Source organism: Pempheris klunzingeri, chromosome 11 (genome assembly GCF_042242105.1).
Source record: "Pempheris klunzingeri isolate RE-2024b chromosome 11, fPemKlu1.hap1, whole genome shotgun sequence".
NCBI classification, from domain to species: domain Eukaryota; kingdom Metazoa; phylum Chordata; class Actinopteri; order Acropomatiformes; family Pempheridae; genus Pempheris; species Pempheris klunzingeri.
The window spans coordinates 22,028,343-22,051,715 of NC_092022.1; the positions used below are offsets into that span (position 1 = coordinate 22,028,343).

At 41.0% G+C, this 23,373-nt stretch overlaps 2 protein-coding genes across 2 annotated transcripts in view; both read left to right on the forward strand.

Annotated features, from left to right (window-relative positions):
- The first annotated feature begins 5,617 nt into the window (after positions 1-5,617).
- Positions 5,618-11,541, forward strand: sall4 (spalt-like transcription factor 4). The gene is given in 5 exon segments (XM_070840024.1): positions 5,618-5,676; positions 5,678-5,784; positions 8,153-10,615; positions 10,701-11,005; positions 11,107-11,541. Coding segments are annotated over 5 exon segments (3,369 nt in total).
- A 4,035-nt stretch (positions 11,542-15,576) lies between these two features.
- Positions 15,577-23,373, forward strand: part of LOC139209425 (probable phospholipid-transporting ATPase IIA) — a 31,037-nt gene continuing 23,240 nt past the window's right edge. The window contains exons 1-6 of the mRNA XM_070839131.1: positions 15,577-15,695; positions 18,104-18,248; positions 20,360-20,473; positions 20,691-20,799; positions 22,009-22,067; positions 23,036-23,087. Coding sequence (XP_070695232.1) covers positions 15,628-15,695; positions 18,104-18,248; positions 20,360-20,473; positions 20,691-20,799; positions 22,009-22,067; positions 23,036-23,087 — 547 coding nt within the window. The 5' untranslated portion in view covers positions 15,577-15,627. The remainder of the gene's footprint in view (positions 15,696-18,103; positions 18,249-20,359; positions 20,474-20,690; positions 20,800-22,008; positions 22,068-23,035; positions 23,088-23,373) is intronic.

A 23,373-nucleotide genomic window follows, 5' to 3' on the forward strand; every position in this document is an offset into this window, starting at 1 on the left:
CACCCGTAGGACAATGTTAAAAAAAATAAATTGCCAAAAAACAGTGCTAACAGCGATTTTGACACAAATTATCATACCCAAACTAAATTTGAATAATTCTTGACCAGAGCAGAAGTTGATTGTGGAATGCTGTGGCACATAATCTCATCCAGCCCTCAACTCTCAACCCTCAGTCAATGGTGTGAGACAAATAAGTGGTCATCTTGTTATCTCCAAAGACACAGATGTAGTTAAAGACAGAGTCGTTTATGCTTCCTGTTTCACCCAGGTGTTACAAACCATTCCAGGTTGAGCTCTTAACATGCAAATGGCCCTGTTAAATTTGATTTTGTATTTTGTCACATAATGTATTCAAACATCCCCTTGAAGCGTTACGACATATAGAAATAGTCTGGTTTGAATAATACATTGTGTCTGATATGCTTTTTTCTACAAATTAAAAGTGAAATTATCATATTAAGAATGTTAGAATTACATCTACTCTTTTTCCTCTTTGAAAAAAATTCCCAATCTATGAGTATGCAAATGATTTCTTTATTTTAAGATGTTTTCTTCATCGATCGTCCATTCTCAGTGTTTCATGCTTCCACGTCACAAAATCACACTGTGATGTCACAAAAATCATGCTCGTACAACCGTCCCTTCATATTTGAGGTGAGCGCAGAAACTTTCTCCCCCTCGATGGACAGATGTGAAACTGTTTGCCTCAAACTGCACAGTCATCATTCTGCGCAGTGAAGGTCAAATATCTGAGTGAAGCTACAATAAGCACCAATATTTTTGGGTGGGGGGGACTTTAACAATTCAATTTATTACATAATATACACCCCACAGTTTATATGCTGAGTCTACATATCTACATGTATGTAGCCAGCTGACCAGTAGGCATATGTTGCATGCTGTATAAGTCATATGGGCTATGTTATTCAAAAAGGAACATTCAATAGGGAAAAAAACAATATTGGTGCAGCATACAAACATCCAATACCTTTCACCCCAATGCCCTCAGTCTCTATTCTAGTCATTGGCAAACAAAAGGACTAAATACATGTGTACATGAAAAGGAGGACATTTGAAAGGGTGTTCGCTGATAAATAATGACAACAGTCTGACACTGTAGTAATTGCAGTGAGCCTCTATACTTGTATTTGCTAGATAACACCATCTTTAGATGATTGTACAATCACTGAGGACAAAGGCAGGGAAAATGTCCATATAGTCTTAACGGTGCTGTCATAGAAAAAGGGGCATTGATTGCCTACAAGCACAGCTTATGTTGTGATATGACTAATATAAGTGGGAAAAAAAACCCCAGGTAGTCGAAGCAACGGCGAAAGGTCACCTGGACTGCATTCATTTGTGCTTGTCTGTCCTCGGTATTACTTATCTTTTCCTTTCCAATCAAGCCAGGAAAAGAAAAACTTTTCCATTTGTCCTTTGTGTGAGTTTAATGACGTTATTTATGACTACAAGGGAGGAAATGTTTTAAGGGGCACCTGAAGAAAACCAACAGAGGATAAAATAATAAAACAGGATATAGGAAATACACTCAGAAGAGATCCTGATGTCCGTGACCAAGAACCTGGTCAACCGTTAAAAGACTGTTTGTGGTGTCTTGCTGTTAGTGAGAAATGAATCGCCTGGCTGTTCTTCCGCTCCTCATGGAGGGAAACTCTGTTTTGTCATTCCTCCGGTAGGCAGTTAATTATTTGCAATCTAACACTTGTCAAGCGTGTGATTCAATGCATGGAGCTCAAGATTATACTGAAATGTCATCAGGAATTTCAAAAGGTTATTACAAGTAATTAAGTGTTTCCTGCTAGATTTTGCGCCCATAGTTGATTGAGAACTGTTTACAGAAAAAGAAAAAGTTAAAAATAGTATAAAAAATCTAGAAAAATCACACCTGTTCTTTCTGTCTCATTGAAAAAAAGTCAAATCTCTCATTCACTGAGGTGAGGTGTCAGTTTTCCACATCACATTTGTATGGATCGCATGTTGCACTGTGATTGGCTGTCAGGATAGTTGATAGTTGTGATGTCACTAAATCATGCTGGCACATACATGCCTTAAACTCAGATGGAAGGCAACGGTACTCCCACCAATGTGAAAACAACCTGTTAGTGTCGAACTGGAAATACAGAACTCTGAAGAAACACCCAAAAGAAGTGACAATAAGCCATAAAACATTTCTGGACGGAGGGGGACTTTAAGTTATTTTAGCTCCAGACTCACAAGCTTAATGATTAAACCTAGCTATTTGACTGTGTTCTCATACAAACACATTGATGAATGAAGCAGGATCTTTTCATAAAAATTGGACTTGTGTTAACAGCAGCACTGGTTGTCACACTGACGTGAAATAGCTCATCGTTCCCAGGTTGGCCTGCGCCTTTCATCTTTTACTGAGTCCTAAAAAACACATGTTCAATTCACAATTCCTCAGCAAGTGTCGGACTGTTATTGTTTGTCCGCTGCAAGGTCGTCGTAAAGGTCGGCAAATGACACATCTGAGAAACGTAACGTGTCTCCATCTCGCAGCCTTCTCTTGTGTAAACTCCAGAGGGAATCAGAAAAGGGAAGGAAATAGAAAAAACATGTTGAATAGTGACTGTCCGGAGGCTGTTTTCAAACTGGCCATTCATGAGGTCTCTCATATGCAACCACTGTAGATTCACTATTGTCAGATAGGTGACCTTGTCAGGGACAGGGAGCATGTTATGCTCTCTGCAACACACTACAGCAATGGTTGTTTCTCAAAAATGACATAACTGACATCGACCAACGACCATGATCACAATGGATGTCACCACTTAAGCAAAATGAAGGATAAGGAAGGAGATCCAGCCTTCCACCACTGATTGGTGGTGTCAGGGTGAAGCTGATTTTTTTTATTTTCACTGAACTATGTTTTACTTTTATCTGAGATTCACTGTGCAAGTCTTAATATTCCATTTTCCAAAAAGGGCAGGTTATGTAGATGATATCCCTCTGGTTCCCACAACTGCAGTTTTACGACCGCACACCATTTGAGTTGTTTAGATTGAACGAAGAAGAAACAGCGTATTCAAGCATAGTTTCTTATTGGGGCAATAAAGCGTCTAGACAGCACTCCCCTCTTTTTCACCTTCAGCCAGTCCCTAAGAGGGCATTTGTTTATCTCAATATATTGGCTTTTCTTTGTCTCGTGCTTATCAGCTGTGGCATTATATAACACATGCTGAGGCGTTTTAGACTGAATGGGAAAAAGGGCCAATATCGTGAGTGACGTGAGGCTACTTTAACACTGTCAATTTGAATAATGTCAAATTAACCTTCCACCTTTTTTGTCTTGATGAATAAAAAGTGTCAGAATAATAACAAATATTCAGAAGCACAACTGAGGACTTAATAATTGATCTTTGTTCCATCGTCTACAGTAATGTAATGCTGTATAAAAGGGTATAAAATATTCCCACTTTCTTTCATTTAATCTTTTAATGTTTGTTTCCTGTTTCTTTTAAAATGTTCTACTCATCTGCATCTCATGTAGAATAAATGTGCATCCGAAGCAGATTTTCCCACACTTCTGTGATCTGGACTGACCCCTCAGCGTCTGCACACGACTTGGTATGTCCTTTTGGCATGTCACATTCCAAAAATACATTTCTGTCTGCATGAGGTAATCTGAGAGTGAGAAAATGTACAAGCAAGGCAAGTTATATGTACAGCACAAGCATACATTATATCTTCATGCTCTGAAGATAAAATATTGATTAGCTGATCATGCATTCAGCTATTCTCTTGTCCTGTCTAATCCACTTTTTTCAGGATTTCTCTCTCTTACAAATATGCAGGAGGTGATCACTGCGCCGATAAAGGTTTTCTCTTTGTGTAAAGCTTCCTCAGTCATGTGTTGTGAATTTCCTGGAACGTCTTTGCGACTCCAACTATGTCCAAGGTGAATGTTAATGAGAGGCTGAACAAACTGCATTATTCCAGCATTTTCCTTATTCTACGGCACAACTCTTGATTATTATCTTTTTTTTTTTACTGGCTGGTACCACACCAGCCCCAAAGCTTTAGCTGACCGGGGTGACATTCCTTATTCTTTTCGACATAACAGTATATTTGGGGGGTTCGGGCCCAGAACACTGACATGTGGGAAACACAGGATAAACTACGTGACAAATTCAGCCTCAGCAATAAATATTGCATCACTGCAAATAGAAAATCTCTCACAATAAATGTACATGCTGTAGCTGGCCCTCTTGGCATTGAACAGTGTTGTATATTGTACTATGTGTGCACTTTTTCAGATGTAGATGGGCTTGTGAAATTGATGGATGGATGCCCTTGTTGATTTTTGTTTTGCCTTATACCGCTGACACTGATGTCCAGGTCAGATTGTGCATTGGGACCATAAAGCCTATTTTACCATAACAAATAAAGGTATCATCTAGAAGTATGAACCCTAATAAATTCTAGAATTCGGATGCATACTATTATTAATTATTTCGCAAAAGTCACCAGAAATGGATTATTATTGCTTGCATGAGCCTGAACATTCACAGTAGTTCAGTGATCTCTGTCCATCACAATAAAGAACGCATTTTGAAGCAGAGACATTAATAACTAGGCACAGTTGCACATTTAAATGTGGAGAAAACAACAACTTCCGTTCACAATAACAACCGCCATGAAAGAAAAAAAGCCTGCGTTTATGGTTTTATTACCCCTTAAAATAAACCACGTCATGTTTGGTGCTATTTTCTGCGAGGGCTTAAATGTCTTCTGTAAACATACATCATAAATACTTATGTCAGCCCTAAAGAAACATGTGCAAACAGAGTTAATGCGTGTGTTCCCTCCATTTGGGTTCAATCCTGAGACAAAACCACTGATGTTTGACTGTATTTGGAAGAGTTTAGACGGACATTTATACCCTCACTACATGTATACCCTTACTACTAATAAGTCCCATTATATTTGTCAGAAGAACATCCCAACAAATCTATAAAGAGAATATTATGAGAACATAATAGTGATACCACATATGCCTATCTATGTGTACGTAACATAAGTATGTTTAAATACCCATGAACTGACTTTTCCTTAGCACAGATGCACATTTGCCTAAAGGAGCGTCATAAATACATTACTGTGGGAGAAATAAAGAAATAAAACATGACGAGTTTCCTGGAAAGTGTTGGGTAGCATGCATAAACAAAGGGTCCCTGCAGGGTCCCAGCGTTGGGGTTACTATTAAACACATCCGGGCATTTCAATGTATTTTGAGTTAAAGGTGCCACAGGTTGTAAGAAGCCTACAAATTACGCACAGTGCCGTCTGACTAAGTTTTTGCTCGCTTGTGCCTGTCGGTGACAAATATCTTTTTCTTTTTTTTGTTTTTTTTCATGAAGAAGGAGAGGAGCGATGAGTGGGGTGTTATTAAGCCTGCCTCCACCCTGCAGTCCGTCCACTCGCAGGGCTCCTCCCGCCCCCTCCTGCCGCTGCGCTCCGCTCATCAATAGGCAGCGCATTTGAATAATGTGTGAGCACTTGGACTGGAGCCAATCAGCTGTCAGGGGACCGTGATAAATCGCAATGCATTATTGATAATAATAATTACGTTGACATGCGCATTTCTACTTGAGGGGCTAGTTTTCCAAGCTGAAGAATTTGTTGAAGAAGGGGAGGAAAATTGTTTGCAACTCTTTGCTCCCGATGGTTGCACCATGTCGAGGCGTAAGCAAGCCAAACCGCAGCACCTCAACTCCGACGAGCCTGCGTCGTTGGGAAATGGTGAGTTTTACACGCAAGAAGTGAGAGTTGGTCACCCACAAACTGTCCGCGGAGCCCCCGCCATGCCGAGCTGCGAGCCGGGGACGTTTTACCTCTAAAGTTTTGGGGGGCTGCCTTCTTACATTGTTCCTGCCGCACTTTGACCTGTTGCTGCCCCGTTTTAATTGACCAGGAGCGAAACGCAGTCCAGATAAAGGACACGTTCAGAATTAATTTAAAACGCACTACAGGTGTTCCGCACGGCTCGTTTGTTTGAGAGTGCGGCTCTGCGTAAAGTTGAAACTTTTATTGTTTTAAATCTCATTTAACAGGCCGAACGATAAAAATGAGCGAGTCGCATCCTATTTGTCTGTAACTTCATGTCTCTGTAATGTTTCACCAACTGAGCACTTCCATTGGAATCGATTACTTTGTAGATTTCTGTCGAGAATTTACTTTTATCGTGAGATTAAAGACGGCGAATCCCTTTTTTTTGGGACTTGTTTGGCTCAGTTGGACCGTGTGTGTGTGATACCTGCTCGTTTTTAATACTTTGTACACTTGTTGAAGTTATGTGGGCAAAGAATTGCTGGTCTTTTTATTTTTTTATTTCTTTCTTTATTTCAATCAGATATTGCTGACTGGTCTCATTATCATGACGCATCACTTTTTTTAATTGATGGCAAGTGTTGATACGTATTTTAAAATCAGATGGGTTTTAGATGCCATTGTCTAGTGTGGTGTAAATGTGACTACAGCTTGCTGTATCTAATGTAACTGCTCCATATGTGGTCATTCCTATTTACGTTGCGTTTGTCTGCAGTTGTGCGCCAGCGCTGCGGTTTGAAACAAAGGTGCCCAAAAAACTGCATGAAACGCGACTCTGGAGTAAGCTGACCTAAAGGCAATAAATCCCCCAGTTTAATGCATGACTGTTTCCTTTCGTACATATGTGGAGAGGTGGGGGATGGAGCAGTGGCCTTTTTGTGGAGACTGGGTGGGGGTGCGTTTTGGTGTTGCCATATGCAGGCTGCTGCCGGAGACCTCACCTTTTTTTTTTTTTTTTTTCTCCTTTCTTTGGCAAAGTTTGGAGAACCGTAGTGTATTCTCATTTGTGTCTGCCTTATAGGACCTGATTGTTTGTTTGATTTGAAAAGGTTACAGATTTTGTGCGACACACAAGGCTCATGGGCTGAATGTTTAGTCTGACCTCGTGTCATGTACCCCTCCAAAGGTGATCACATACAGGTCATGCGCCGTCAAGCGGCAAACTCGAGCGTTGCCTCGTTGTATATTCTTCATAATCGAGACTTTATTGGACGATCAAGGAAGAGCAGACAGCTTTTTAAATGTTATTCAGGTATATCTGGCGTGGGCTGGTCCTGTCCAGGTTGGTAGTTTTTTAATAGAAGAGCGGTGGTACTGTATAATGTGCTTAATGTGGGTGGCTGAGTCTTACTGGTCGTTTCCTCCATAGATCAGAATGAAATGCAGTTTGCAACTTTTTTGTGACACCATTTCAGTGCCTCCTGGTGAGCAATTAACAAGTCCAACAGTTTCCCAGGGCAAATGCAAACAGGTGGTCAACCCCCTTTTCTCTGACTGCATTAGCATTTAACAATACACCCAGTTGTGAAATGGCCTCTTGGTTAGCAGACAAATTGAAATGCACACTTTGCAGGCTTTCACAGGCTGTGAAAATGCTTGAGGGCAATCAACATTAGATCACTCCCTTTTTTTTTTTTTTCAACCCATCTTTGCAAAAGGGACTTTTGTGAACTGTTTTATTGATATTCATTGGTTATTGTGGAATCTAGATTCAGCTTTTACTGCATGTGAGTTTGGTCACAAGTTTTGCACCAAATGTGGCACTGGAAACTGATCAGATTTTTTTTGTTTTGTTTTTTTTAAGTGCTTGGAGGCCCATTTGAGAAACAGAAATGTAATGCCCATGGCTCTCTCTGTCTGGACATTGTTCTGGATAATGTCAAAGGGAGATGATTGCCCTCTGCTGGCCCTGTGGGCAATAGCCAAATTCATAGTCCCTAATGTCCCAGTGCTTATTCTAAGATAATCAGAACAACAAACTACAGCCCCAAATTACCAATGACTCAAATCAACACTTTGTCAAAATGACTAGGGGGGGAAAACACACACAAACACACAAAGTTAAAGAACAAGACTCCTTTACAATATGTTGTTACCACAGTTTGACTTCTCTGAACACATTTATGATGGCACTGTTGTCAAAATGTGAAAGTCTTTTTATTTCTGTTTAGTAATCAGTAATGTATAAAATTGTAATTCATCAGTTTTATTGGTCAGATTGTAATAACTGTATGAAGAGCACTGATCTAAATCCTGTATCCTCATGTTTTTTTTTTTTTAGGGAATCCTCGAGATGATCAAGCTGAGGAGACTGGAAGTGAAATGAAGAGGTTCAAAATGGATGAGACCAGGGTCTGCAACAAGTGTTGTGCCGAGTTCTTTGATGAAGCAGAATATCTTGAGCATGAGAAAAATTGCACTAAAAGTCAACAAGTGGTCATCATGAAAGATGGAGATGGCAATGAAGTGCCTGAGGAGTATTCACATGGCTCTCCTGAAGGCCTTGTGAGTGACCATGACGATAGCCAGTCCAGCAGCCATTCCCTATCAAATGTCAATACAGACCATCTGGACAAAACGGAGGACGAGTCGAGCATTAATGCAGAGGACTCGGGGCACCAGGAGCAGGCAGAGATGGCTGGTAGCCCTGAGATGACTTTCCATCCTTCTCTGAAAATTCAAGATTCAAATGTCACCCTTGAAACCATGGCAGACACTAAAGTGGCCGTTTCCCAACATTCTTCAAATAGTACATCTCTGACCACATCACAGGAAGCCATGCAGACCATCCCGATGATCTTAGAACAGTTAGTGTGCCTCCAGCAACAGCAGCTACAGCAAATCCAGCTCACAGAGCAGATTCGAATCCAAGTAGCCATGATGACTCCACAGGGTCTCCAGTCCTCAGTGGGGGCTGTAATGGACCCTCTGAAAGCCCTCGGTGCACATCTCTCTCAGCAGCTATCTGCCGCCGCAGCTCTGATAGGAAAAAGAACCGGCAGTCAGAGTCTCTCTATGGAGACGATGAAACAAGTTAAACTACCTCTGTCCACTGGCATCCCTACCTCTCTGCCTGGAGGATTAGGGTCAATTTCTTCTAAAACAGACATTTTAAAGGGCATTCCAGATCTTGCTAGCAGACTACCAGCACTGCTGCCACAGTCACCAGGTGTCATGGGGTTTTCCAGCACCTTCAATGGTATCCAAGCAGGCATCGAGTCCTCCAAAAAAGTGAAGCCAAAGATGCTGAACCTTCCACCAGAAACCAAAAATGGTGACTCGTTATACAGGCACAAGTGTAAGTACTGCGGCAAGACCTTTGGCAATGACAGCGCTCTCCAGATTCACTTGCGTTCTCACACTGGCGAGAGGCCCTTCAAGTGTAACATTTGCGGAAACCGCTTCACAACCAAAGGAAACCTCAAAGTGCATTTCCAGAGGCATAAAGACAAGTATCCTACCATCAGCATGAACCCACATCCTGTGCCAGAGCACCTTGACAATATTCCCACCAGCAGTGGCATTCCCTTTGGCATGTCTGTGCCCCTAGAAGAGGCAAACATGAGTGAAATTAAGCCCATGCTAGGCCATCCTGCTACTGGGTTCCACTCATCATCCATGCCAGGATTGAAGACGACATTTGACAGCTTTGCAGAGAACCCATTCTCCCAAAGGCCTTCCCCATCAACAAGTGATGGCTCTCCATCTGTTTCCTCTAACATGTTTGGCCAAGAAGCAGGACTGGATCCGAATCAGAAGGATGGTAAAGAACTGCTTGGAGCACTGCACCATATGAATGGTAGTGCCCTACCAGGAGAGCAAAGCTCGGGAACTGCAAAACTTCAGCAGATGGTGGATGGCCTGGAAAAGAGAACAAATGACCCCAACGAGTGTGTAATCTGCCATAGGGTGCTCAGTTGCCAGAGCTCACTCAAAATGCATTACCGTACACACACCGGCGAGAGGCCCTACAAGTGCAAAATCTGTGGCCGTGCATTCTCCACCAAGGGCAACCTCAAGGCCCATTACGGAGTGCACAGGGCTAACACACCCCTTAAAATGCAGCACTCGTGTCCCATCTGCCAAAAGAAGTTCACCAACGCTGTGGTCCTGCAGCAGCACATTCGTATGCACATGGGTGGGCAGATCCCCAACACCCCGATGCCAGAAAACCAGTTTGAAGCAGAAGAGACAATGGAGTCATCCTTGCCAGAGGAGACTCCCATGGATGGCACTGGTTTTGAAGCAAGCATGGAAAATCATGAGCCAGAGCTTAACTCCCAGAAGTCAAACGACACGTCGGATTCCCTCCCACCTGCCTCAGAGGAGCAACCACAGAAGCTTGCTGCCCCTGCCGTGTTTTCCAGCCTCGACGTTTTGAAGAATCTCACCTCTGCTCTTGCACTGAAACGTCAGAGTAGCACTGCTTCGGAAAGTGAGGGAACATCCAAAGAATCCCCATCAGCGCCCAGAGAGCAAGAATATCAGAATGGCCGTAGCCCTGCCATTTCTGACTCTGCCATGTCCTTCCACTCATCTTCCCCAGTAAACAACATGAATAGTTGCAAGTCTCCTGAGCCTGCTTCTGATGATGTTGCCCGTAGCGTGCAAAAACAAGAGCCTGATTGTGGTTCTCTGGGTGGAACTGAGTCCAGCGGAGCCCTCGACCTCACAGCATCCAGCAGCTTCACCCCGAAAGCGATTAAAGAAGAACCTGGCATCGCCTTCACAAATGGAGACTATGGTGAGTTTATTAGTTAAGAAAAGTGTCTTTTAAATGCTGTCATGTTGAATATTGTGATCTAATTCTCCACCCCTTTTGCCAACAGTTCCTAGCAACATGCCTTTCATGAGGATCCCATCAAGTCTGGCCAGTCTGGAGATGAAGATTCCTCCAGAGAATCCTTTGGGACCTCATGGGTTGTTCAGCTCCCATATGCCTCAGGGAACAGCCATGCCGTCCTCCATCTCCACTGCACCGCGACGATCAACCAAACAGCACGTGTGTAATGTCTGCTGCAAAAACTTCTCATCCGCCAGTGCCTTGCAGATCCATGAGCGCACTCATACAGGGGAGAAGCCTTTTGCTTGCAACATCTGTGGCAGGGCTTTCACCACCAAGGGAAATCTGAAGGTAGGTTTGACAAAATGCTGAATAGGTCATTTTCAGTGCGTACGTGGGGAAATGCATATGAAGTGTTTTGATGGTATTGTAATTAACCGTCTTTTCTTTAGGTGCACATCGGCACCCACATGTGGAACAACTCGTCGCGCCGCGGCCAGCGTCTGTCTCTGGATAATCCCATGGCGCTGATGGCAATGAGCTCCGAGGCCAAGATGTTGCCAGACATTATGCAGGCCCCCAAAGAACTGGGCTCTCCTCAGATGAACTTTGACTCGTCTCTGTGGAACCAGTATGCTGCTGCCTTCAGTGGTGGCCTGACCATGAAGACCAATGAAATTTCTGTCATCCAGGCTGGAGGCATCCCGCTCCCTGGGAGCCCCGCCGGTGGGCCTCTGATTGGATCCACCGGAGGCCTCATGAAGATGGATGGATCCCACTCCGGCCTGCCTGCCACCATGGCAGAAATTGAGAAGAACAGCTCTGACAGTGTGCCGAAATCGCAGTTCCCACATTTCATGGAGGAGGGTAAAATTGCAGTTAATTAGGCCTTTTAGCCCTTAGTCAATTTATCACCCTAACTCAGTTTTTGAATGTCTCCCTTTTTGAATGAGGTACAATCAATATTCAGAGAGAACTTTTGTAGAATTCTGCATAAGATTGTTAGGACTTCTCCAGTAACCTAATTGCAGCTCCCACCCCCACCTGAACATTTCTCAAGTGTTTTTTTTTTTTTCTTTTCTTTTCTTTTTTTTTTTTAGTTGAACTTGATATAACTACTGTAGTTGTATTTTATTTTATATAAATATATATGCGGGTATTTTTTTTTCCTGTGATGTTTTTTTGTTTTGCTGTCTATCCAGAAGTTTGAATGTATAACTTACTTGAAACTGCTTTAATTCAGACTGTCTCCTTGATACTTCTGAAGGATTTTGACTTTAATAGGAAAAGTTTCAGGGCATGACTTTTTACGGACTCCATGTCCAGACTAATGGTGTAGTTAACCTTATGTATCTATAATGACTACTCTCCCTCTTATTGTGTGCCATAGGTTTTATGACATCGTACATTTTTTGTAGTGGTTAATGTCTCATTTTGAAGGGGCTTTTGATCAGACTGATTATTCCACTGTCTTGTCTATTAAATCAAGGTGCAACAGTTCAGTCATCTATTTCAGATAGTGTAGGTTATAAAATAGGCTTTCATCTTTGTTGCATCAGTGCTAAGATACAGTAGTTAATAACTCAACCCTTTTGCCAAGTGCCTAACCTGAATTGTACATGTTGCTGTTATCTTTCACTGCACCATGAGGTTGTCATGAAGGCTCTGTTAGACTGAGAAATTAGTATGTTGTGCTGTGTAGATTTTCATCAGTTTACAAAAGACGACCCTCCCATCATATTCCCCTCGTAAATCTGCAGAGTCAAAACTAGTTGGCTGAGGTCTGAAGGCTGATTTATGCTTAATGTTCTCATGCCTGCACTTTATTTCAGGTTGAAGTCGCATTTACATTTTATAATTACATTTCACTGCTTTTATTGTGAAAGGAAAGGGCAAACTTTGTTTCCTTCCTGTCAGATTTTGTTTGAAACAACCATTCAGAGTAATGTTTTTTTTTTTTTCCTAGGTTATCTTATCAACTTGTAGCATGATTAATTTATTTATATTTCACAAAATGCTTGAGTTTAGGGGGTAACTTCTACCTCGTTTAGATTTTAGTTGTCCTCCACACCCCCGACTCAGCGTGATGCTCTGTACGTTTTCCGATACATTCTTGAGTATGCGATAAGATTTTTCATTCTCAACCTGCTGAGTTGAACAGTAATGAATGTATCACTGGACACTTTACACAACTCAGAATGGTCAGAGTACTTTGTAGGCCCCTGCTGTACATTCCTTATTGATATGCATTTTGCCAAGTTGTGCCTTTCTTTAGCAAACCATGTCAAAACTGCTTGCAAGTTGTCTCTACAATTCAAGTAATGTTGAGCCAATTTGGCCTGTTTACAATGTAAATGTTTGTTTTTTGTTTTTTTTTTCAAATGGTTTCTTCACCTAAATGTTTTCTGATTTTGAAAAATAAAATCAGGGTGACTTTTTCGACATTCTCACTGTCATTACTTCGAAGACATTAGAAGATGAGAACAGTCTGGAAACGGTCACTGAAATATACCCTATACCTACACTCATTTCTATGCCTGCATGCCTTGAATGCACATAACACTTCTAATTTACATTAATTCACCTTCAGATGACTTTTTTTTTTTTTTTTTTTTTCTGTTCTCATGACCCACCAGGAGCCATTAATTCCTTGCCATTTTGCATCCTCAACGAAAAGTTATTTGCATCCACAACTGAAGGGTGCTGTCCAGTCACGTGTGTCCACAATCCATTTTAGTTCAATTACATAGCTGCTTTCTCCTTTTACAACTCTGAAATAATACAATACTCTGCATGATCGTCATTTACAGGAACTCAGACTAGCAAAAATGCAGAAACACCTGTACTACAACACATCATGGCTGCAGTGACTTAGTCATTCAGTCATAATCACAAAATGTAAATACTAAAGACCTGGACAAACAAAGCAAATGAAAGAAATTTGATTGTTTTATACATAAAACTGAAGCAAAGCACTGGATAGAAACATTACAAAGAACTTTCTCTGTGGTAGCTCTCCCAAAAACCATAACAGCAAAGACTGCTGTTCCTCTTCCAGGCTAAATTAGACTGAAGTCAAAGTTGTATATGTTTTTGCAACAGTAGTTTCAACAATTTCTTTCTATGTCCTGTAATAAGTTTCTGCACCTGTTTTTAGAGGCTTATACATGTTTGAAACACCGTCCAATACAATACAGTCCAACAGAAGACCATAAACTACAGCCTTAAACATAACATACGCATAGCAGCTGAGGAGGAAAAACTACTCATGTACAAATGCAAGTACGCCCTCCATTAAAAACTACTTGAGTAAAGTATTACCAGCAAAATGTACTTATCAAAAACAGAAGTATGCATGTTACAGAATGCCTCCTTTCAGAGTGTTAAATACACTTTGTTAGTGAGTCATTGATGTGTTAAAATATAAGCAGCATTTTAATGTAGCTGGTTTGGGGGAAACTAGGAACTAATCGATAAACTGAACTAAAAATCAATGACTGGTAACTATAGGTGTTAAATAAATGCAGTGCGCTTACAATATACAAAGTAATGTATCACCTCAAAGTTCAAATACCTCAAAATCAGTGTAGCGAACATTTGCACAAGAATTGTATACAATTTTGAGTTATTTGTACTTTACCTGAGTATTTCTATTTTATGCTTATTACCTATGACCTCTTAGATATTATCTAGTTTCTTGTGACCGTGCAGGGTGACAACCACTGGACTAAACTACCTGTTTTTGTATGTTTAAACTAGCTCCACCCGTAGCAGCTACAACAGTTCAACATCGCTTGCATGTTGATGCATCAGTTTCTGATAATATCATATATAATAATACACAGATTCTACTTTTGTATTTTCACTCAAGTATGATTTTGAATGCAGGACTTTTACTTGTGATGAAGTATGTCTACATTAATGTATCAGTACTTTTACTTAAGTTAAATATTTGAATGCTGTTCAAAAATGTACATCAGTGCAATACTTAAGTACATGTACTCAGTTAGTCTACTTTCCACCAGTGCTCAGTAGTTTCCCAAAACCAGCATTACATAGAGGTCAACATCATTCCCCATTTCTTCTTGTACATAATACCAGAAATATCACCAGACATAATGACTACTGTCGTTTGATGATAATTTCATACAGTAAATCTAACTCCAAGCTAATAATTCACCCCTAAGCAGTATACAAATGAAGAATTATTCAGTCCAATTCAAACACTGACAACAGAAATCTAAAATCAATATACTGTATTATTAAACACTGTTGCAGAGTAATTAACTACATTTACTCAAGCACTGTACTCGAGTACAATTTTAAGACACTGATTCATTTTCATGCTACTTTATTGTACTTTTACTCCACTACATTTATTTGATTACTGCATGTATTATCATACATTGACTTGCTAGTTACTTTACAGATTTAAATGAATAATTCAAACTATTACCAACAAGTAAGACATATTATTATCATAGACTGAGCTACACAGACCGGTAAGAGGCAATTAAAATCAGCCCCACCTTTACACTCTGCAGTGACATTTCAAATATTATATTATAATCTAATCATTTAACATACACTATTGTGAAATGGAATAATTCTGCACGATGAGTACTTTTGGTACACTAGGTATGCTTTGGTGCCAATACTTTTTTTTTTTTTTTTTACTTTTACATGGGTGAAGTGTGTATTTCTGTGGCTTTATAACTTAAACTTGAGTGAGTGGTGTGAGCACACCCTGCACCACAGTCAGTGACAGGGTCAGTGCTGCTGTGGAGCTGTGGGCTCTCTGTGGGCTCTCTGTGGACTCTCTGTGGACTCTCTGTGGACTCAGTGTCCCAGCAGCGCTTCCCTGCTCTCTCTTGCACCGTCCTGTGTGACTGACAGCTGGGAAGCCTCCGCCCAGAGCCGCTGCAGCCGGGCGGTCTGTCCTCAGCCTCTACCCGCTACCAGGAGCCGCAGCCATGACCGACAACATCCCCCTACAGCCCGTGAGACGGCCCAAAAGAAACGACAGCAAACACAGAAATGGGTAAGGGCTTTACACGGCACGGAAATATTAATTTGAAGCCATTTGTTTGGGCGTTTAGTCGCTGGTCGCCGCCTGCTGATGTCAGTGTAGCCGATACATTGTTTACAGGAGCGCGTCGACATTGTCTCAGTAAGTAGCAGAGCGGTGGCGGCTTTTAGGGGGGAAATGTAACATATTGGGGAAAATACAGCGACAAACAGACACATGCGTGCTATTAAAAATATGTGGCCATGTAGCCTGTAATAAGCTAGCTAGAGACATCCTGGTTCCGGGGTGCAGTTGGAGCAAGTGCATTTGACGCCCATGTCAATATTTGCTCGGCTGACTGGAGCTCAGCCCGTCAGAGAGCACAAATGTAGGCCCCGACGTGAAAGACATGTGTCCTGAAGTCCCATCCCGGCTACATGGCGCTTTGGGTGTTTATCCCGACTAGCAGATAAAGGAGCAGGCCGCATAAATGGTGTAGAAAGACAGTGCAGGGCAGACACGGTGCTGAAGTGCTGCCAGCAGTCTCCATCAGGCCACGCTGGTGATGTCACCTCCTGTAAGAAACACTCAGTGAGCCGCCTTCATGCTGGGATACTGCAGCTAGCTGCTCACTGTCTGTTTGCTGTGTAGTTTGTAGCCAAGCTTGATGACCATTATTGCATCCATCTCACCTGTCCACCACCCCACGGGGCAGTTATTCACACAGCTGCCAGTTTCTTAAGGTACGTCAAAGTAAAAAGACTGCAGCCCAACACAGCAGTCCTGCTTCATCAAGGTTATGATGGTCAGTTTTCACTCCAGCCTTACATCAGTGAGGGTGAGCTCAGTGACAGGAAGGTCTCTCTGTATAATGCAGCACAGTACCACAAACCACGTCCTCCCAAATGATAATAGGGACTTAATAAACTGGCTAGTGAGTGTACTAAGTAAAGGCTGCGATCAAGTGTGCCATATGTCAGTAAGTAAACCTCTTAGGGTCTGTCTTAGCTCTAAATCTAAGATCTACAGGAAAGCTGAGAAAGTCATTTATTAGTCGAATGACTGAATTTGAAACGGTAGTGATCATGAATTCATTGTTTAAGTGGTTTTTTTTAAGCAAAAATGACAAAAAGTTACTGGTTCCGTCTTCTGAAATATGAGGATTTTGCTGTCGGTTGGACAAAACAAGACTTTTGAATGTGCCGACTTGGAAATGTTAATGGACGTTTCTCACCAAGTTTTGATTATTTTGTAAAAATAAAACAAGGGTTAGCACGGTGATCCCTGGGCTGGTGTTTTATACCTGAAACAGTTGCATCGAGAAACCAGCTGGCATAATAATCAATAACAAAATAAAGGGCCACAGCAGATATTTTGGCTTGTCATTGTAGGACGAACACAAATAACATTAATGATGGCTCTGCTCTTCAACTGTGCCAATAAGCCGTGACGGCGAGTCAGCACGCACAATGCCAGGATCCGGAAACCGAAGCAGCTAAATAGAATTCAGCCATTATTAGTTTATTTAGTTATTATGTATTTTAGTTATTTATTAGTTATTTACACCTTTGCTTTTTCCTACTGTGACGTGTCAAAGTGTCCTTTGTGAAAAGGACCTGTTGTTATTTGCAGTCCTGATCTGCAGAAGGATGCCATGTAGGTTAGCTGTCTCTGTGAGAGGATTCTGGGGTCAGAAAAGAGCTTTATGAGGATTAAATTTTTACTGAAACCACGAGTCGCTTAACCGATGACAGAGCTCATTCCTATTTTTGTTATTCCCAAAAAATATCTCATCATATGAGGGCCAAAAAGATATGTGTAAGACATATGTTTGATTTCTCCCTGTATAGGAGGTGTACAGTATACACTGCCTGGCAGACTGTGGATATTGTGATGGTGTTTAATATCTGAGTCTGTCATGTTTCCTCAGCGTCCTTTCTTTGAATGGAACCATTTTGTCTGCAGCTACAGTAAAAGAGGCTTCATATGTAACGCCTATTTTTTGTTTGTAGTCAGTGTTTTATAACCTCCCAAGTGGTTCAGTTATTAATCACGATCTTGTATTATTTGTGTAGAGAGGAGGAAGTGGACTCTTTCTTTTTCCAGATAAAGTTAATATTTATTTTGTAAGGCATAATCTGTTGAGACTCCATGGTCATGGACTTTTAGCTCAACCTTGTCAGTTCTTGGGGGTTGTTGCAATAGGCAACACATTAACTAAGAGATATGACAAGAAATTCATTAAGAATGGAGCCGTCACACCACACAGCACAGGTTTACGAGCCAAACTACAGTGAAAGTGTGAGAAACAGCCTAATGAATCAGCTAAATCCCAAATAGCTTGTTCATTTTTTCTTCATACAGCTGTTTATTTCTCAGCATGTCTGCTATTGAACCAAATGGCGATATTAAACGTGAAATTCATGAACTCTTCCTCTCAGGTGCTGCCCGTGGTCGAGATGCTGTGGCATGGGGGACTTCCGTCCCCGCACCGTGTGGCTCGGCCACCCAGAAAAGAGGGAGCAGAGGTACCCCAGGAATGTCATTAACAACCAGAAGTACAACTTCTTCACCTTCCTGCCTGCGGTTAGTGTCAGTCAGAGGTCACGTCTCCACCCCCCCACCCCCCCTTTAACCCCCAAAACCACCACCCACCTCTCTCAGAACGGTCCTGATTCACTCTCACCTGTCTCACACAATTTCCTAGTATGACAATCATAACAGCAGAGCTCATCTTGGCTGTCCCCCTCACTGGTGGTAGCTGGTAATGTGGGAGGTCAAGGCTCATTTTGAATTTGTCATTTTCCAGATGAATCAGTTAATAATTCAGTCCATAAAATGTCAGAAAAAATGAAATGAAGAGATGAAACATGCCCATTAGAACTTCTTGTTCTGTCGTTCTGTCAATCATATTAAACAGAGCAAAAGAGACAATACTCATCTAAATGTTTTGTGTCTTTTGGCTCGAAAAGTGACTCAAACAATAAATTAGCTACCAAAATAGTTGTCAGTTACCTTTCTGTGGAACGACTAGTTAACTATCTCAGCTCTAGATCGGATACATCCCCCTAATTTGAATATTTTTTGTGTTGTTAGGTTTATCTTTCTAACGTTAAATGTAAGAATACTGGTGTCCTGTTTGCTCATAATTACACTTATCCCCAGTTAGCACATGTTAGCATGCCAATGCCCTTATATATGTATATATCATGCCAGAGGCCATGTTCTGACAGATGCACAGTTTGCACTGGGGGCGAGGTTTGGTCTGTAGGTAACGTATTTATTACATTCTTCAGTTCACACGTCGGCAGAATAAAAGATCATTAGTCATTCAGAAACAGCAGAATGTGTCAGACACATTTGGAAGAACATTGCAGTGATGCTTTTTTCGTGGTCAGTAGTTACCAAGCTGTGTGTTTCTGAGCCTTGTGTTCTCCCAGTCTGATTTACATATGCATTTGTTTCCCAGACATTCAGTTGTCTTAAGATTTTTTTTTTAGTATATGAAGTCAGACATTGAAAGTAGCTCAAATTTGTTTGGAAAGCAGAAGACAAGAGCAAAGCCTTTTTGCATTGCAAATTGTGATGCTTTTTATTTACTTTGGTTCATGTCAAGAAGTTCCCGTCTTTATAATGCTGTGTATTGTTTCATGCTGTCTACTCTCCACTTGGCATCAGTTTTGGAAATGACATACAGCAGCAATGGGAAGACCCATGTTTTCCCTTGGTAGTAATTTTGGAAAATGGTGGTAATGAAACTACGCAAAGCTGTTGTATGAATGTTAATTCAAAGAATGACACTGGTAATATGTGTGTATACATATCTTTTAGCTTGGTGAAAAGGTTGGTTTTACGTTTTAGTAGAGGTGGGTAATATGTCAGTATATATTTTGGCATACTATTCAAATTCAGTGCTCCTTTTTTTTTAAAGTTTCTGGGTGTCCAAGGCCATTGTGTACAGCGTTGCAAATCATTTTGGACAACGTTGCATTTAATTAGGATTTTCAGTGTCAGGAAGTTTTTTTAGTTTGTCAGGTTTTTAATTTGCCAGAAAACAGCTTCTGGTTTGATTTTCCAGAGAATTTATTGTCTTATGATTAGGGCTGCAGCTAAAGATTAGTTCCATGAATGATTATTTTCTCAATTAATAGATCAGTTGTTTGGACATAGAACAGTGAAAAATGCTCACTGTGCTTTCCTAAAGCCTAAGATCTGTTGCTTGTTTTGGTTGACCAATGGGTTAAAGAATTGTCACTTTACTTTAATTGGAGACTAAAAACAGCAAATATTCACGTTTGAGAAGCAACAATAAATTGTTGATATTTTTGCTTTTTTTTTTCAAACGCCATTTGACATTCTGATAATCAAGTGATTGATTAATTGACAATATATCTATCTATATCATGGTATGACTTTACATATACATCACCTACTCCTACTTTTTACATTTGTATATGTTTGCTGTTATTCTGGTTGGTAGATGACTTTTCACTAAGAGGTCACCAACACAGTGTAGCAGGGAACATGGAGACCAACGGTGTCGAATATAATGAATGCATTTTCTATCACAATCTGTCCTCATGCTTGGCCTTAAGATAAATGGTGTCTAGCAGTAAACGCCAGATACATCATCATATGTACAGTAACCAGCCACATGGCGTTTTTTAAAATTGTGCTTCTCTGTTCTGTGTTCACAGGTGCTGTTCAATCAGTTCAAGTACTTCTTCAACTTGTACTTTTTGCTTTTGGCCTGCTCTCAGTTTATCAAGGAGCTACGTTTAGGTGCACTCTACACCTACTGGGTCCCCTTGGTACGTGTCATTTCACAAAGCTATCTTCCCTATAATTGTTTATTATATATAATCATGGTCAATCAGTAGCTGTTTTTCATACTTAATTTGTGTTCAGTGCATCTTGGTATTTTTTAACGGAAGCGTTGTTGCCACAGCACTCACAAATGTAAAGTTGGTTTGTCGTTCTCCTCTCTGGAAACAGATCCTTTTTTGATTTTAACATTTCACTCTCCAGGGTCTTGTCTTGGCTATCACCATCATGAGAGAGGCAGTAGAAGAAATAAGATGCTACGTTCGAGACAAAGAAGTGAACTCTCAGATTTACAGCAAGCTATCGACAAGAGGTACGAACCAGAAGCCGAGACAACATCCGTTATGTTTTCTCTGTGTCGAGGCCTGAGCCATGATGCTTATTTCTCGGCATCAGCGTCTATTAACTGTAGGAGGTTGGTCCTATTAAAACTTATTGGGGCTAGGGGAAATGGTGGGTAATTCAAAGCAGAGATGTAAAAGTGTGCATGAGAGGCCTTGGTATAAAGTGCTACCTGCAATAAAAAGCAGGAGACCTCTTGTGGTTTCCGTCACTTCGTCCCTTTGATGTGGCAGCTTGTTTTACCCATAAACACAATGAGTGGTTGCCTCCATGATAGCGGCCCCCGTGCATATCTTGTGGTTTATGGAAACTTTATGATGTCAGAACTTGGTGTGTTGTTTTCTTGCATAAGAAGAAACTGGTCAGATGACTTGTTAATCCTCTGATGGATTAATCGATGAATCATTTTGTCTTTACACTGTTAAAAATAGTGAAAATAGTCATAATGTCTGACTGCTTAAGGAGATGCATTCAAATTCCTTTTTTTTTTTTTTTCATTCCAGAGACAGTCTGAAAGGCAAATGATATTCAGTTTACTTTACTTAATCTTTACTTTAAAAATGATTTAAGAGATTATTTGATTAACAAAACTGCTGCGGACAAATTCAACGAATAAATGAATCAATGTTTGCAACAAGTGTGCATGAGATATTGACATGAAACACTTCCTTTCATGAACAAAAGCTTTATCTATTCATGTAGGTAAAGTCAGTTATGTTGCCACATTTGGCTTCCTGCATTGCGTCCTTCTCTTCTGTAATCTGTGAAACCTTTTTGCCGTCAGTGGAGCAGAGCCCTAAAGTGAAGTCCCTCAGAAGCCAATGCACAGCAATATTAATGTGCTTTAATGTCTTACATATGCAAAGCCCAGAGGTCACAGCAGAGGTCAAGGGTCGGTGATCTCTTCCAAACAATTTTGCCAGTTCATTCCAAAGAAAAGGCTCAACTCCCCCAGCATTCTTTCAAATCTGCAAGGAAAATCAATCTCCCCAATTCACTGGGAGTTCACTCAAAGAGGACAGTAGTGTTTTGAAGTCATATTTGATTTGAAAAGCACACATGAACTTTGAATGATCACTTCCATAAAAGCTCAAAAAGCACAAGCAACCCATCAAATGAGTTTACTTACTAAACCCTTTGTTGTCTTTGTTAACTTTGCTGGATGCCTTCTGTATTTCAGGCACAGTGAAGGTTAAAAGCAGCAGCATTCAAGTTGGAGACCTTATAATCGTGGAGAAGGTTTGTTGCATTCATTGTTCCATCCACACCTGTGAATAGTTTTGTAGTTTTACTTTTTAGGACTGCCAAGTTACCATTTACATGACAGCGAATAATGACAGGGTTGTTAATCTTCTGTGCTTCACTTGTGACTGGGGTGAAAGGAGTTAGTAAAGATTTTGTAATCTTGTGATCAATGCTGAGCCTCGGCCTGTCAAACTCAATGCAACAGACGTGAACCTAAAATGCCTTTAATTAGATCGTAAACACAAATTCAATTGAGTACTATTTATTGATATAGTTTTTTTTTTTTTAATCTTGAAATCCCATTTTGGTTGTTTGAAAAATCCAAGTTAGTTTGAGTTTCCAGGGGAATCTGTTGTGCTGCTTTTGTTGTGGGTTCCCTGAGGTCTTTGTGCATGAAACATGAGAAGTGAGCCCTGTCTTCAGTTTCCAACCGAGGGCTTCTTTCTGAATCACTCATTTCAACGCAGCTGAAGGAGAGGTCATGTTGTCCTACACATTTCACTAATATGACTGAGTGATTTAAAGTTATGCGGGTCAACAAATCAGACATGTGAGCTCACAAGCAGAGGTGAAACCGGTAGCTAACCAGAAGAAAGCTTTGGAATTTTTAAATGAACCTGCTTTTGAGGAGCCATAATACATCATTATTAGACTATCGACCACTTAGCAATAATCCGTGCACAGCTCAGTTTTTGGGAAGCTGTCCGGATGAATTGAACAGAGAGGTTTGTCTTGCGCAGTGGAGGGACCGGGTCAGGCAGAGTGTAAAACCTGGTCAGGGTCCTGTTCAGGCCACGACAGGATGATTTGCTGGAGGGCTTATTATTTTGACTGACTGGCTGCTGGTAATGTGGCACCCGAGAAGCTAAAAGTCTTAGTTTTCTACAGTTAAAGAGCGGAGGGAGGAGGAGGATAAGGAAGTGATGTTGAAGTCATGTTTTTCTTTCTGCCTTTCTTTGTAGAACCAGCGTGTTCCTGCTGACATGATCTTTTTAAGGACCTCTGAAAGAAATGGTAAACATCTGCTGGTCATTCATCCAGATCTCCACAACAGGCTGGCTGCCTGGCTGGCCGGCTGGGGAAATGACTTGTTTAAATAGGCGCTGAGGTGCGGGGATTAGCCCTGAACCCGGACAGGAAGTCCTACAATGTCTAAATTGTAATTGAGTCCAGTACTATACTATCATTCAAAGTGTGGCGTGGTGGAGAGTTTCTACTCCATATTATGGTGAGATGCGCACCGTAGACAAAACATTGTTCTCGTAATCTTTGTCTATGACGGATTTTGTCTTTCAAATGA